The sequence below is a fragment of the Sitophilus oryzae genome, unplaced genomic scaffold (genome assembly GCF_002938485.1).
Source record: "Sitophilus oryzae breed Bouriz unplaced genomic scaffold, Soryzae_2.0 scaffold_575_pilon_pilon, whole genome shotgun sequence".
NCBI lineage: Eukaryota > Metazoa > Arthropoda > Insecta > Coleoptera > Curculionidae > Sitophilus > Sitophilus oryzae.
The window spans coordinates 969,178-987,413 of record NW_022147168.1 but is presented as its reverse complement, the minus strand read 5'-3'; the positions used below and the strand labels follow the sequence as shown (position 1 = coordinate 987,413).

The 18,236-nt window shown below is 31.4% G+C and overlaps 1 protein-coding gene across 5 annotated transcripts in view; it reads right to left on the bottom strand.

Moving 5' to 3' along the window:
- LOC115887457 (rho GTPase-activating protein 100F) overlaps window positions 1-18,236 on the bottom strand; it is a 225,640-nt gene that overhangs the window by 131,484 nt on the left and 75,920 nt on the right. For all 5 annotated transcript variants that reach the window (XM_030906887.1, XM_030906888.1, XM_030906892.1 and 2 more), the window contains one exon: window positions 4,592-4,675. In XM_030906887.1, coding sequence (XP_030762747.1) covers window positions 4,592-4,675 — 84 coding nt within the window. The remainder of the gene's footprint in view (window positions 1-4,591; window positions 4,676-18,236) is intronic.

Here is an 18,236-nt window from a genome sequence, read left to right as displayed (position 1 = left end):
TTTTCTATTTAGCGTGCAGAAGTCAGTCGCCGCAAAGTGAAGAGTTTGCAACTGGAGTAGTTTTACTTCGCTTATTCCCGGTTGGTTTGGCGGTGTCGACAAACATTCTAACTCGTTGAATTCTCGGCTTTCCGCACTCCAACTCAAATTTAATGAACGTATAGTACCTAGGGATGACAACGCTTTATCGAAAAAATGTCATACCTACATTATTGATATCGTTTTCTTGGTACAAATATGTATACTATATTCCTTATGGTAAAAATATATGATTTTTGTTCATGATCAGCAGAGATCGGATTCTGCTTTGTTTCTGAGCTACAGGGGTTAATTTTCATATTTTTTTCGATTTATTATAATTTTCTTCCAAGCGACTTGAATGAAATTTTAATGGTAAAAGTTACTACTCTCACCGGCACGAAAAACGGGCACCTTAAAATTTAATATATTTTTTTTAGTGGGCTGATTTTTATGATTTTTTTTAAGCAACATATAGCTAAATTATTTGGCTTTTTAGTATCTCTTTCTATATTACAAATAAAAGTTCTATGAATTATACGAGGGCAAAAAAATGTTCATATTTTGGTGAAAGTTTGAAACACCCTGTGGAATATATTAAGGCAGCAAGGAATTTAGAAATTATTTTATGATATAGATACATTCTTTCTCGATAGTCTGTTTTTTAGTTCATCTTAATAGCTTTATTTGTTTTGGAGATATTCGCTTTTGAAGAAGACATTAACATTTTTTCATAATGTTTACATTAAAACTATGCCTATGCTTTTGGTCCTAGTCAACAGACCTAGTAAGTTGTGTTCCCAAAGCAGGCCTTCTTGATATAAGATTTGCTTTGTTTAATCTTCTTCTTACAGTCTGCTCACTTACATGTACGTTCCAGCAAACGTTAGGTGCAATTCATTATAAATTTTACAAGCTGACAAACGGCGCGGCGGTTTCTTAGCGATAAACTTACAATATGTCGATCGTCTCGATTCGAAGTTCCCATACAAAGGTCCCTGGACGTCTAGTATATGAAATTGCCTCGAGGAAGCGACTGCACTGTACTTCGTGTGCACCTAAATCTGTTAGTGACATAAGTCTCTATATAGTGTTTGATCTCTATCATCTTCAATTGAAGCAACTATAGCGGATAAAACTTCTGGATTTAAAACCATCTCTACTAGAGTAACTGTCTAACAGCCATCAGATAATGCTAATATGATTTTTTAATAACAGTTACATTACATAAATCATAAACACTATTTCACAGATCTGTTGGCTGGGGACTGGGACCCAAAGCAAAAGAATGGTTTTAATGTAAAAATTACGAAAAAATGTTAGTGTCTTCTTGAAAAGGGAATATCTCCAACACAAACAAAGCTATTGAGATAAATAAAAAAACTAACTATCGAGAAAAGATATACCTAGATGAAAAATTTATTTTTAATTGTGCCCTGCTTTGTTAACATATACCACAGGGCCGTTTCAATCATTTCATCGAAATATCAACACATGTTTGCCCTCGTATAACACAAGTATACACGGTTTTGGACCTGAGCAACTAAAAGCAATTTCTAAGATAATTTTTGGAGCTGAATCCAAATCAGCAGTACATTTTTTAAGATTGGTTCTAGTTTTCGAAATATTCAATAAATTCATTATTATATTATTTTTGACCGTTAACGGTCATTTATTGAATTAAACAATATAAATCAGAAATGAACAGAGGTTGAATCGAGTCTTTTATACTGCTTGGGATCTGTTTCACGGATTAGGGTCCAGCAGTAATCGCTCATCAAGCCTTCGTCCCAAAATCCTTACTATCGCCTTTCGATTTTCGCTATATCTTGGTGTAGCCGCTCTCCTTGCTCGTCGCTCGTGTCGCCCAAGTTTTGTGGAAAAAAATCATGATGTGAATGCAGAAAATGTATCTTGAGAGACATTCGAGCTCCAATCTTGTGGTAATTTTGCAAACAAATTGTCGATTACTTGCTTGTAATCCGGTGATTTATGTTTACCGAGAAAGTTGTGAACAACACTTTGAAATCAAGCGTTAAACTTTAAAATCAAGCCTTTTTCATCAAGCGTTAAACATTTTGTAAACGTTGCGTCAATATTAGTTTTCGAATATCAGGTCCGACAAATATTCCTTCTTTGATGTTTGCGTATGACACGTATGAGTTTTGGAAACAACTTGATTAAGTACTGGAAAGCCGGTCCTTCGCGATTCAGCGCTTTGACAAAGTTCTTAATAAGGACAAGTTTAATGTGAAGAGGTGGCAGTTAAACGTCCTGTGGGTTTACAAGTGGTATCAACGTCGTCAACTGACCGTGCGTCAACTACCCGGGCCGTTATAAGAGCGCAGTGCTACTACCATGCGCGAACTCGAAAACTAGAGCCAATCTTGACAAACGGATTCAAGATCTGCGTTCAGGGCATCAAATAACGTTAAGAATCGTTCTCATCTACTCGGGTCCAAAAGTTGACCCGAATTTGTAAACTTGTGTAATTGACACACGGGAACTTTCAATTTAGAAAGATATACTAAAAAGTAAAATATTTTTTAACAAAATACGGGGTGGTCCGAACTGTATTCCGGAAACTTCGGCAGTATATTCTGCAGGTAAAAATAAGTAAAAAAGTTCGTATGTATGTCCTAAAATGCTTAGTTTCAGAGATACAGGGTGTAGAAGTTTCATTTTTATTTCGATTTTTTCTAAATAATTTCTAAAATAACGTCAATATTTGGATGAAAATTGGTGTCTGGAAGTTTTTTGACATGAGAAATTTGATTTTGATGTCAATATGACTCCTACTAGTAGAGGGCGCCACCTACGTGTGTTTTAACTGTTTTGAAGCGTAATAACTTTTTGTCCGTACCTGTATAAAACTACCGAGCGAAAAAATATACATCTCTGTGATTATTTTACGTAAAAAATATCTCTTTGTAAAAATCGCTAAGATATTTAGAATGGAAATAGTAAATACATTAGTCATTATTGACGAAAAATAAACACGTTGAGTTAGATAGTTATTTCACTGAAATAATAAATTTTGGAAATTTTTATTTTTTTAAATTAATCATAAATTTTTCTGCAAAAAATGATGATAAAACAGTTTCTGTTGAACATTTGGAACAAAAACATATCAAATTTATGATTTCAGTCTAATAACTATTTCGTCAACATGTTTAATTTATGTCAATGATGACAGGTATTCATAATTTCTTTTCCAAATATCTCGAAAACCATTACTCGCAGTGGTTTTTACCAAGAGACCTTTTTCACGTAAAAAACGTCGTAAATGTATATTTTTTTACTCAGTAGTTTTATACAGGTACAGGCGAAAAGTTATTACTCGTCAAACCAGTTAAAAAATATGTAGGTGGCTCCCTCTACTAGTAGAAGTCATATTGACATCAAAATCAAATTTCTCATGTCTAAAAACTCCCAGACCAAAGTCCCAGACACCAATTTTCATCCAAATATTGACGTTACTTCAGAAATTATTTGGAAAACATCGAAATAAAAATGAAATTTATACACCCTGTGTCTCCGAAACTAAGCATTTTAGGACATACATTTATACGGACTTTTTTACTTATTTTTATCTGCAGAATATGTTGCCGAAGTTTCCGGAATACAGTTTTACAAAATTTTAAGGTGGCCGTTTTTCGTGCCGGTGAGTATATAAGTGCGACATTTAGTCTGACCTATTTTAATGCTAACAAAATGTTGACAGATTCACCAGAGACTTGCATTTGGGTTATCACTGGAATAATTTTCTAAAAAAAACATGTGCGCCACTGACTTTTTTTATTAGCAAAATTGTCTATTTAATACCGATTAAAAGTTGTATCTTGATATTCTGTCGATTTCCTTGATGAGATAAACTCTTTTTGTGGAGAAATTCTTGTTGATGAGGAATCAAAGAGTACTTATTCTAATATACTAATTCGTTAAATAAATGTAAACTTTGCTATTAGACTTGGATTAAGGCCATGGAGGCAAATTAATAAAATTGTGGTTTATTTCACCAAGAAGATCGAAATCAACAAAATACCAAGAGACAACTTTTAATCGGCATTACAAGGCCTACACAATGTGTGCTAGCAACATAAAAAAAGTCAGTGGCCATACTATTTTAGAAAAATATTCCCGTGACAACCCATATAATGCTCGTCCTTTGTGAATTTGTCAACACTTTTTTAGGCACATCCACATTTTTTACCCCTCAAAATTTCATTCGAATCACTAAAAGCACTTGGAAGGAAATTATAATATATTGAAAAAACTTTACTTGACTTTTACCCGCTATAGCCGATTTTTTTTATAAAATACAAGACCATTTTTCGAAATTTATCTCTTTCATAAGCGTTTCAGCTTACATATTCAAAATATTGCCCATTTCGGTTAATGCTAGGGAAAGGCGAGGTTCGTGGAAACTGATCTCAAGCCGTTTTTGTGTAACTAAAGGAAATATTACTAGAATTTAGGGTTAATTAGAAACGCAAACTTAATTAATGGATAGAAACTACCACCCCCTCCCCCTCCCACCTCTTTCATACAAGATATTCTCGTTTTTACTTACTTCCAAAGCTGCAGCTGTGGAGGCATCGTGATCATTTTCAACTGCTTCTATCTGTTTGAAAATTTCCGTACTAATTCCTGACACCTGAAACAACAAATAAAAATATATATTATACAAGCGTGTACCAGCGACTTCGTTCGCGTCGAATTAATCATTTGTAATGGTGATGATAAAGCAAAGCAAGAATTTCCATTAACATACAAACTGGATAAAATTTTCTCACATTTATGTCAGCATGAGAAAAAACAATATGGCGATATTATTTTATAACTTGGTAATATTTGAGGGGTAGTTTCATCTCGTTGGAATTTGACTTTCGAAAAATCCGTTTGCTAAAAATAAGCTTTTTACGTCAAGCAGTTTAAGCAGAATCGTGGTTAATCAATTACCCAACTTTTTGGAACACCCTGTATGATTTTTTAAAAAAAATTCAAAATATGTAAAAAAAAAAATAAATTATGCTTGTCCAAGCGTTTTCCCGAAAGACTAACCGTTTTTTAAATAACAAATATTGTAATATTTGAGGGGCGTTTTCACCCTCTTGGAATTTGAGATTCGAGAAACCCGTCCTTATCGAACCTCTACACCCCACAGTCAATCCGTTTGGTCATATTTTATGAAACACCCTGTATAAATTTATAAAAAAATCTTAAAATATCTAAAACAACAAAATAAAATATACGTGTTTAAGTTTAACAAAATAAAATATACGTGTTTTTTTAAATAAAAAATATTTTAATATTTGAGGGATAGTTTCACCCCCTTAGAATTCGAGTTTCAAAAAATCCCTTCTTATCGAACCTCTACACCCTAGAATCAACATGTATGCCAAAATTGAGCTTCTTATGTTGAGTGGTTTGAGCAGGATCGTGATTAATCAGTATGTCAGTCACTTAAGGATTTTATATATTAGTATAGATTAGATGAAATGAATAATTAAAAAAACCTTCAGAGTCAGAAAAAAAACATGTTTCCACCTAGTGACTTTAAAGCTCGGTTGTACAAAGCTTAAACTCGAGTTCAAGTAAACTCTGTAAAACTGGACTCAATTTAGGCATATTTTCTTGTAGTATAAGATTGTAGCATGATTAAAAGCCCAGTTTGATCCTCGATCGTCAAATACCTAATTTTTCATCTGCAAGTTCAACGAGAAGAATTCATTAAATAACCTATTAAAATTTTTAATTTAGATGATAAGGAAAAGCTTTAACACAGAATATTTAGTAATATTTTTTCAACAGGAAAATAAAATATATGCCTTAGATAACATTAGTTGAGGAAACATTTACTTTACCTTTAATAACATTCTTTATCACAATAACCAAGACTTACAAACCAAAGTAACATCAATCCGTCTCGAACGATACCTAGTTTAAAAGCTATTACCTAACATCTATCATCTCTGTTCGTCGTCTGATTTCCCTCTCCCTAGTTTGTGAATAATATTTTAAAAATCAATAATTTTATTTATGTATACAGAGTGTCTTAATACTGAAAGCGTTCTGAAGGTATTGAATTTAAAGAAATATGTATATAATATATATATATGTTATTATAAAATTATTATGGTTATTGTGAAGTTCCTCTGTAGTTAAGGATCTTTGAAAAAATGAGCATATATTTATTTGCAAATACTCATATTACACTCTCCAAAAAAATCCTTTATGTGTATTTCGCCACTGCACTGCAAGAAAATCTACAAAATAAAATAGTTATTTTTTGTAAACACTTCTGCGTTAAACCTAAACGGACGCTGCTTGTCAGAAGTTATGTTTACAGTAACACAAATTTGCCTAACAAAGAAAAAAATGCTTAACGTTTCGGAAAGTTATCTCTTTCCGTCGTCAGAAGTAAAAAATACAAAGAATAAAGAAAAAAACTATTTAAAATATTTAAGTTCAACTTTAATCTACTACCTATATTGCCATATTATCAAGAAATTATGTTTTTTAACAAAAAAAATTCCATTTTTTTTTCAAAATATTCCAAATTTTCAATTTTTTGTTTCGCAAAAAAAACATATAGTCGTGTTTCTGGGGTCGAAATATACTACCCCTAAAAATATTTGCACTTATTTAAGACTCACCCCGTATAAACAAGAAGCTCTCGTATACACGTAATTCCGATATTCGGAGCTACCTCGTATTATAGCCCTCATTCGAAAATTAATCAAGATTGTCGAGTTCTACAAGATAATCGATTCCAATTCCAATTATTATAATAATTATTCACAATCGATTCAATGCCCTTAGAAATGGTGATTAGGTGTTATGTCGAAAACTAGATCAACTCGAATATTCCCTCATTAAGATCATTAATAATTATGGATAAACAATCACAAACAACTCGCTCTTACCAATATCAGCATAGATCGTCCGTCATAATCATCTGTTAGTACGATGAAAATCTACCTCTAGGAACACGTTCTTCTCCTAGTGCAAATATTTTTAGAAGGATAGTGAGAGTTGCACGCGACAAATCACAGCTAGGTCGCAAAAGCTCAGGACGTCCACGAAAACGATGGAGCAACAACTTGTCAGTCTACAACCGGTAGAGACCTCTAACCGGTAGAGATGACGAAACTAAACAGGCGATTTGCCTAGTATGAAGAAGGAAGAAGAAGAAGAAGAAGGAACACCTTCTCCTAGTAATAGTTATGTTATAAAGTATATTTTATCTTGATGTTTATTTAAACTAGTCCAACTCCGTTGCAAATTAGTTATTAGACCAATTTACATTGCTTTGACGGATTCTGTAGCGCTAAACCATTTAGAAGAAATTTCATTTTGCTTGATTTTTTTTAATTAAATTTAATTAAAAATTAACACAACACCATGAGGACTGCGCTACAGCTCGAAGACTATGGCCAGTTGTAGATAGCAAAAAGACAAAACAACTACTAGAGCACAAAAAAGATCTAGTACGCATAATTGTAGGTTTCGTCACTGGAAACTGTCCCACGGGGGTAAACCTCGTGAGATGGAAAGTTTCCAAAGACGACTACTGCAGAGAATGCGGAGAGGAAGAAGAAACCATAGAGCACCTGCTGTGTCACTGTACGGCACTGGAATGCCGACGCTTTAAAACTTTAGGGCAAAGTTTTTTGGAGGGACCAGAGGAAGCAGCAGAAGCCAACATCAGCGACATCGGAAACTTTGCAAAGAGCTAGAAGTGCTTTAACGCAAAGAAAGAATGAGGGGAAGGTTTGGTACAACAATACAGGGGTATCGCAATGGGCCCAAGCAGGCCTCCGAGTGAGGGATCAAAAATGATCCCAAACCCCAGCAACCTAACCTAATCTAACCTAATCAAAAATTAACATAAGATATTGTGTTACTCTTGAGTATCTTAACAAAAGACATTTAAAATAAAAATAACCAAGAAATGCTTTTTTTGCTCGATATATTTGAAAAGTTTTTTCTTTTTTAATTTTACAAAAATGTATATGAGAATTTTCAGCTACCTAAGACCCTTATTTTAAAAGAGGTCAGTGGCGTACCATCCTTTTCTTCAAAAATATTCAATTTATTACATTAAATTGTTTATTACATTAAAACCTATATGAAACGCCACTGTTTGATATTAATAAAATTGTTTGTACATCACTTTGATGCATAGAAGACGTGTATCAAGTTTCAAGATATTTATAATACCATCAGTGTTATTATATAAAAAATATTTTTGTTAGAAAACTTCACCACCCTGTATCTCAAAAAAAGTATTAGCAATGACTTAAGAAACACTCTATATATGTCTATACAGGGTGAATTTTAAATAAGTGCAAATATTTTTCGACCCCAGAAACAAGTCTATGAGGTTTGTTCGCAAAAAAAATTAAATATTTGCATTTTTTTTAATTTTCAGTTAAAAAACATAATTTGTTGATAACATGGCAACATGTAAATTAAATATACAAGAAAGGAAACCTAGAAAAGATCCAGTGGTTCTCAAAATTTAAGCAAAAATTATATATTTATAATTTTCAAACTAAAATAACTCAGTTATTTTGGACTTATTTGAAAAACGGTAAAGAGAATCTAATCTAATCTTTTAAAAAAGGTTTCTTTTATCGAGATCTGCCAGCTCTAAAAATATTCGCACTTACTTAAGACTCACCCTGTATAATTTAAATAATCAATTTGTTAGTGAACTAATTTAATATAAATTTGTTATTGAACCAATTAATGCAAAGCATGAACATATAATATGGTCCTTTTATTGTGATGTTATCATAAAATTGGGAATTGTTAGTCCCAGTAAGTTATTGATTTCATATTAAAAGTGTTCGTTAGTTCTTTTTTGAGATATGGCGATATTAAGTGTGAATAAATTGCAGCAAATTTTTTTAATAATTTTTTATGTATTTTTTATCAATTTCCAATGAAAGGTTATTGGAATAACATATTTTTTAAGCCAAAGTACTAAAAATTAAATCCTAAATCCTAAATATCAACGTCATTAAAATTATTTCTATAGCAGCCAAACAAACTCGATGGTGCATTTGCGAGATAGATCAAAATAAATTTTCAGCGATGAATAGCGGATTAAAGGGTATATTTTTAAATTAAGTAGCGAAAGGGAGTAAACTGACAGCAATTTATTTGTATGGCTCATTAACGTCGGCTTTTGTAGAACTTTTATTTTCACATTTAATACCGGTACCAACATTATTATCCTTATAGAATTATAATAATTATGACGGTTTAATTTATAATGGTTTTTTGTTCATATACATTTTTTTTAATTTAGTTATTTTCACCTAATATTGTTCTTGTTAAATTGTTAAAATATCATGTTTTTGATTAGAGCGTGACAGTTTAAGAAATCGATCAGATGATAATTCACATAAAAATAATATTATTTGTCGAATGCGGAGCAACAATATTAAAAAATCCAAATAACAGTATTTTAATTTGGTAGTCATTTTTCCATATTTTTCCACACACATTTCAGATTTTTCTTTTCAATTGACAATATTCAATTGAGTGATCCTCGTTCCGAAAACGTAACAAATAAATAAAAAAAATCAACAAATGATGTCGTTCGTATCGTTTGTGTATCATAAATGATATTGCATATTTGTAATTTTTCCAATTTTTCCGAATTTTCTGTATTACTAACTACTAGTACTCCATTATATTAACAGTTTTTTACCAACCCAACCGAATTTTTTTATGAAAATGTATAACCATGACCACAATAAAGAGCACATAAATAAAATGATGCATATTCACTCTCCTAATCTAAAATTATAAGTAATGGTAAATGAATACAAAATAGTACCAGACAAAATTTTATTTTAATATTTTCTATTTTCTTAAAATTTTATCAGCATTTTAACCCCCTCACCGCCTTGAGGGGACCTTGTACCAACCACGTCGCTCCCTTTATTATTGGAACAACACCTATAGAGGAGGTAAATAATTTTACTTACTTAAGTAGTATAAACTCAACCAACGGAGGCACAGAGCAAAACATCATAAATAGAATAAACAAGGCCAGAATAACATTTGGAATGCTCAACAATATTTGGAGATCTAGACAATACTCCCAACTTACAAAACTTAAAATTTTCAATTCGAATGTCAAGTCAGTATTGCTGTATGGTGCAGAGACCTGGAAAATTACATCGCCATTAATTAACAAACTCCAAGTTTTCGTAAACCGCTGTCTGCGAAAAATTGTAGGAATATTCTGACCAAATACTATCACAATTGATGATTTATCGAGTTTGATCAACCAGAGGCAGGTGTATAACAAGTCAGATCAAACTTAAAAAATGGAGGTGGATTGGTCACGCTTTAAGGCGGAGCCGCTACAACATCGCTGGTAGAGCTATTGAGTGGAATCCACAAGGCAGTAGAAGAAATGGTTGTCCAAGACATACATGGCAAAGAGCAATTAAAAAGGAGATCGAAGCAGTAAACTGATCATGGCGAGATGTAAAATCAAATGCCAACAACCGAACCCCCTGGAGAGCGTTTATTGAAGCCCTATGCTCCACGTAGGAGTAAAGAACAAAATAAATGAACCCCCTTGAAGGAATCAATCTATTCATGCATTTTAATATACAGAAGAATTATGTCACATTTAAATTGATCTGATTTTCTCACATTTCCACACTATTTTTTGTCCGAAAAAAGTACGCGATATTTGCCCAAACCCCAATTGATTTTTCAAGGGGGTGAGCTTACTAACAAATACTATTTAAATATTTATACACAAACCCAGTGGTATTCTACGAAATCAACAATTCCTAATTTCTGTTTCAATAGTGAAATACCCAGGGAGTTTAAATATTGGCTTGATTGAAGTTTATTTGTATTTATTTTATTTTAGCAATACTTTCTTACAACAAATATTCAAATAAAATGTTAATTACTTCAAGTATTTTATTCTCTGTTTTATGACTCGGGCAAGATTTCGACAGACGATGACAGAAAAAAGGCAGATAACGTCCATACCAATTCATTTATTTCACCAAAAAAGGTTCTAATATTTTTTAAGTTAACTATGGATAGGTTTATATGTATCAACATTTGTTTTATTTCGTATTGACACACACCGTTATTTTTTTTAAATAAATTAACTCGATAGATTTTTTCAGTATTGTACAGTTTTATAATAATATGATCAAACAACGGCGTCAGCGATGACTATGAAATAAAGATCGCTGTCATTTTTCATATAAATTTATTTGGAAAGTCATCGATCGTCATTTCCCAGACAACTGGACCCCGTTTTTTTTTCGATAAAACCTTTGAATAAGAAGACTAAGGAAGGAGCATATCAAAAATCTTAGGTACACCGCGATGGGCCTCAAATATGGCCGACTTGAATTCCGGTTTATCAGTGTCGTTCTAATTTTATTTAAAAATGTAAAACTATGATGTAGGGTAAACGTAGGGTAGACTCAATAATTTGTTGTTTTATTTTACGTTGTGAATAAATGTTGGTAGTTATTAAAATTGTTATAAAAATATATAATTCTAATAAACATAAATAAGTTATAATAAGTATTTATTAACACAAACATCCGATACGCTACTGAAGCAGGTAAGTCAAATTAACGTATCTAAATTCTTTGACATTTAATCTTTGACAAGTAATAAATAAAAGCTAAAATGCAAGAAAAATATATAATTTAGTAATTTAAGTGAATTTCATAAATGATCGGTTTACTACACGTATGTATATTATATAGTCACTTACTAGCGAAAAGTTGTTCCATTATTTCACTCAATTTTTGCCGAGATCTACCGCACGCTACACAACCAACTATTTTAGAGTCTTTTTCGATAAATCGCGATAGTGTCACTGTTAATTTAAGTTCTGCCACAATTTCCATCTAGATTTACTACCTTTATATAACTATCAGTAGTAGAATAAATAATAAATAACATAAAATAAGCTCCGTAAAAACTGACAAATCCACAAAATTTCAAATCAAATTCAAATGTGTCAAATGAATCGTCAAACAGAACTGTCAAGGATCCCCACCCTAGAGTGCTTTTATGGTGCTTTCTCCGCCCACCATGCATGAATACATGGATAGCATTATGCTCCTTCCTTAGTCTTCTTATTCAAAGGATAAAACAGTATTTTGAAGTAATCTTGTTTGCAGTAACCAAAAACTTAAATATATGAATTCTCTGCTTTCCAATTGTACCAACTTATATCTTTGTAAAATAAAATAAACTAATTTGAAATTAAAATGACAGACACATCTATCACTGTCAAGGATTTTGTGGCTTGTACAGACTATATATATATTATGGAGATTTAAACTATAAAAACACTATTATCATTAGAATCTAATATTTTCAAACAAATAAAGTAAAGAAAAGAAACAATATTAGAACAAAAAAGAATAGCCCTAGAGTTTCCTATTGGATCTGCGTTGAAGCACTTTTCAGCCGCAACACATCATTAAATTGAGGTAATTAACAGAGACCAAACACGTTTGATGCTTTCGAGGTCAATTAACCTCGAATAGTCTGGAGGACCATTACGTCCAGTTGAGTTGATTGATTTATGATCAAAATTATAATGAATTATCGTGATTTTCTGAAGCGATACTACGTTTTTCAACCGTCTAACTAATAACTACCCAATTAACTTTGAAAGCTGAAAAGGTTCTTTTTTATTTGACTTTGACAACTTTGCTTTATTAAAAATATTCGGCGGCTTTCGGAAGTTGTTATTTTTATACACATTATTAGTTAAATTATTGTTTAGAAGAAGTAAATGCTTCTATAATAATAAGCAAGGACTAAAGACATATGTGTAAAAAAGTTTCAGAGCAAATTAAAAGGGTCATAAATATACAGGGTGAGATTCCTACGATGTTCTCTATGGGTATCTCGGAAACTACTGGAGATAGGGAGTCGCTTAAATAGGGAAAGAATTGCAGTTTTGTGAGGTCATAAACACGCGCCTTTCAGATTTTTGAAAAAGTTCATGGCTTACTAGATATTATGAAAAAACAAATATAGGCTATTTTAAAAATTGTCCCTAATTCCATTTTAAGCTATTTTTGACAAAAAGTTTCCAGATAAAAGTTGTAGATAATCACATCCTTTATGAGACTGTGTCCTCCGTTTTCTTCTAAAGCCTGTCATTTTTGACATATGACACAAACATATGTTTGGAATGGAAACCATAGTCGGCTATGACTTCATAAAAAACGCCATTTTTTAAGCTTTTCAGCGATAGAAGCAATAATATGTTTTTTTCGAAAAAATACGAGTTATAATCAATTCTTATCATTTTTAAACAATTTCACTTAGTTACCCATGAAAACAAGTTTAATCGCCTTTGCTTTCAGAAATGTGAAGCTGTCACATCCAAACTTTGTAAATTAAAATAAGCAAAAATTGTAAATATGGATTTTTCAAATGAAGAAAAGCGTGTAGAATTATTGGTTCAACTTTCCTTGACCGTACATTTTCGAGGATATGTTGACCGGTGAATGTTACGTTTTTTAGAGAACGGTTTTCAAGACATGTTAGGAAAGTTAAATTCAGTTATAGCTAATTTTTATCTTTCTTGATTAATTTCAATTAGATTGCATGGTATTGTTATTCTGTTATGATTTATAACTTATAAAAGTCAGAATATATTACTAAACGGTTCCTTACAATTTGTATTGCACAAACTAAAGCTTAAAAAAAAATAATATCACTGCATACACTTTAAGTTATTTTAGAAAGTGTTCAAAAAATCCGCCATTGTTTTCAGTTGCATCTTTTTAAAACTGAATTACTACCTATTCTCATAGAAGGACCAGTCGACTTAAACTTCTCTAGTACCGCCACTCGAGAGCAACGACGATTGAACTTGTTTCCATGGCTAACTAAGTGAAATTGTTTAAAAATGAAAAGAATTGGCTAACTATTAAATAACTCAGTAATTTTTCGAAGAAAACATATTATACTTTAAAATGGCGCTTTTTATGAAATCATGGCCAACTATGGTTTCCGTTTAAAAAAAACATATGTTTGTATCATATTTCAAAAATGACAGGCATTAGAAGAAAATGGAGAGCACAGTCTCATTAAGGATGTGATTATCTACAACTTTTATCTAAAAACTTTTTGTCTAAAATAGCTTATAATGGAATTAGGGACAATTTTTAAAATAACCGAAATTTGTTTTTTTCAAAATATCTAGTAAGCCATGAACTTTTTCAAAAATCTGAAAGGCGCATATTTATGACCCCACAAAACTGCAATTCTTTCTCCATTTAATCGACTCTCTATCTCCAGTAGTTTCCGAGATACCCATAGAAAACATCGTAGGAAACTCACCCTGTATATGTAAATAAAAAGTGTTTATAAATTGGCTATTATATGCTAAAAAATGTTATTACAAAATTAATTGAGGAATAAAAAATATAGTATAATATTGTAAATATTATACTATATTTTGAAAACATAAGAATACTGTTGTTAAAAACATAAGAAATCGCTGGCAAATTTTTAACTGTCCTGATATTGGCTCTCCTGTTAATTTTACAACGAAATTTTAAATAGGAGTTTTAAAGGTATATGTATTACAGTTGAGGGTTGGAACCTTTGGTGTTACACAGCAAAATAAAAGCACTAAATCACCACAATACACCAAAACACTTTTACTTTTACACTGGACGCGCGTTTCGCTAACCATGTTAGCATCATCAGCAGATGATTATAAACTAAAGTACAATCTACAAGTTGAACGTTTATATACTCGCTCAGTGGGCACCAAGTGGGCGTGGCAAAATCTAGCCAACCGAGTCAGAGACAACTGAGCGTAACAGTAGATTTCCGCCACTAGAGTAGTAGGAACAAAGAACTTGAAGGAATTGGACCGTTGACTCTGTTCATACTATCTTTACATTTATTAATTCTGATGCTTTCATATGCATCTAGTTGCCTGTAATTTGAGACTTGCTTAATTAATTTTAAATTATTAAGATCTATACAATGTTCATTATCAACAATATGTTCAGCAAGGCAAGATTTATCCGGTCTACCATATCTTATCTGAGCTAAATGTTCTTTAAATCTAGTTAATATTGATCTTCTAGTTTACCTAACATATTTCTGATTACAATCTTTACAAGAAATTTCATAAATACCCGACCTTTCCAGTGGAGGTGTTTTATCTTTTGGATTACCTAATAATTGTTGTAATTTATTATTAGCACTATACACAAGTTTATAATTGACATTCTTAAAAATTCCTTTTAGACCATGGGATAACTCTCTATCAAACGGTATCGAAAAATATTTAGACGTATCTTTCTTCACTTGAAAAGTCGAATTTTCAGAAATCATTAACCTATACCTACGTTTTCTAATTAATTTATCAACTAGTGAAGGAGAATATCCATTACACTCAGCTACATTCCTAATGTAATCTCTTTCTATTTCATATCTTTCGTTGGAAAGTCTATGTATGCTGAATACACAAACATGCCAATTTGGAACAATTTTGGAAAAGCCGATTTTAAGTAATTTAAGAAAAACTGAATGTATTTTTAAATTAAAACCGACCAGGTAACATTGCAACACCAAGCAAATGCCAACGTACCTTAAGTTGTTATCCTATAATTTTGTCAATGTCAAATTGTATTTTCTAAACGTTAGGCTTTTAGGCTCATTTGAACGTTAGGCTCATTTCTAAACGTTAGGCTCATTCGAACCAGTTTTAAGATACTAAAATACATTTTGGGGACACTCAGCGTAGGTACTATAACGTAGTTATGTAGACAGCATAACAAATTACATTTGAAAATTATAAAATCATAGGTTGACAACTTAAGGTATGTTGGCATTTGACTCGTTTTGCATTGTTACCTGTTCAGTTTTAATTTAAAAATAGTTGCAGTTTTTCTTAAATTACTTAAAATCTGCTTGTCCAAAACTGTTCAAATTTGGCATGTCCATTCAGCATAAGCAGATCTTTTAAAAACCTATTTACAACTTAGCTGTAAACTTAACAGTGGAGCCAATATTAGGACAGATCAAAATTTGCATGGGATTTCCTGTTTCCAACGACGAAGTACCACCCGGTATATCTATACTATATATGATATTAATATGATATTGTAAACCATTTCTGAAAAATTCAGTTATCTCCAAAAAAATCCTATATGGGTATTTCGCCACTGCAAGAAATCTACAAAATAAAATAGTTATTTTTTTGTAAACACTGCTGCGTTAATACAACGGAAACTACTTGTCAGCAGTTAAGTTTACAGATATACAAATTTGCCTAACGAACAAAAAATGTTTAACGTTTCGGAAAGTTTATCTGTTTCCGTCGTCGGCGTTGGAAGCAAAAAAATACAAAGAAAAAAAAACTATTTATAATATTTAAATGCAACTATTCGAGAACACTTTAGTTTTTTTAAACAGATACGTCTACAAAAGCCGTTGATAAAACCTATACGCAATATAGAACACATTATGAACTATAGATTTGTATCATATATTAGTAAAAAAGATATAATTTATTTTATTCTAAAATTTAATTTATATCATCTATACTTTTCTTACAGTACTGAGATATCGATTTATCAGATATGTAACCTAACCTAACCAAGATATTAAAATGATCTATATATCAAAAAGTTATTTAATTTAAATTTTAATAGGCATTGTCTGTCGTCCGTATATTCTCTCACACGGTTTTCAATATTATATCAGGAGCTTCGAACACGCGCAATTGGGTAGCTAATGCATATAAGGCAGTACAATTTAGCTATATAGAGAGAATATCATATTTGACAGCAAGCGAATTATGTCGGATAATTAGTTTTTGGACTACTGCAGTACAAACGATAATTAGATTTTTTCGTATGGTAAGTTCACTTAATATGTCGCACTTTGTTATATCAAAAACTTAAAGCTAATGTAAAATATTTATCAAGAATTATATCTGTTTGTTTTTGAAGTACATTGTGGATTAGTTCAAAAATATCTAAAGTTATTATTCTGTTTACCAAAATAAGTATGATTGAATTTAATTGCTTTGTAGTATTCTTAAGGATATCTTAGAGATTTATTTTAGGTAGCACTATTTATAAAAAACTGATTTTTAACCAAACAGATCATTCTGTATAGGCCAGATTTAAACGCATAAGAAAATAATACAAATTCTAAACACTTGTTTTTTTCAATAATTTTTTTACTCCGCTCTAATGAGAACAGTTTTATGATTTTTTCGTTTTCGTCTATCTTCTATTTTTCAGGTTTTTATAATTAACACAAATTAATGTTTGATAAAATAAGTTTATAATCTAACTAATTTAACTTTATACATGGTACTTCACTGTATAAAAGTGACACACAAATGAGTTGATCGGAAAAATGGCAATACACTACAAATGAGTTGATCGGAAAAATGGAAATGAAGGACTTGGTAATCATAAACTGACCAGTTATGAACACAACTAATTCAAGTTATTTTTTGCCTAATAACTTCAAGCTGAACAATACTCACAACAATAAATAATATAATCCACTACGTTTATAAAACACTTACGTTTAATCTGAAGAGTAGACTCAATTTTTTATAGCATATGTTTCAAAACAATAATAATTGACTACCTTATGTCTTCCTACTAAAACAAAAACACCCGCATATATGCATCATATAATCTGAGACCACCTATTATATAGAAAATCTATTGGCCAATAATGCAAAAGGCAGGCTCGTTATAAAATGAAGAAGAACCGAATGAACATGATAATCATAATCTTTCCTGTTATGAATAAAACAGAGATTGAATTACATTTTTAGCAAAATGATGCTGGCAAACCAAAATGTAAAACTTATATTGGATATAGGACACAAAGTGAAATGTTTTCTAACTTTTTTAAGAAACAAAATTCCACTCCTCCAACTCCTATAATTCGACATACCAAGAATTTACAACTTTGAGAAACATCTCACTATAGTATATTCTTTGTATATTTTGCAGTATGCGCTTAGTTTGCTCAGTATGTAATAGACCATACCATAACGTGGTATACTGATGCTTCCAAAACCAAAGCAGGGACAGGGATAGAAGTATTTGGACCGAAGACTAAATATTCTGAACCATTGGCACCTACCCCAGCATCCTTCAGGCAGAAATCGACGCTATCAAAAAATG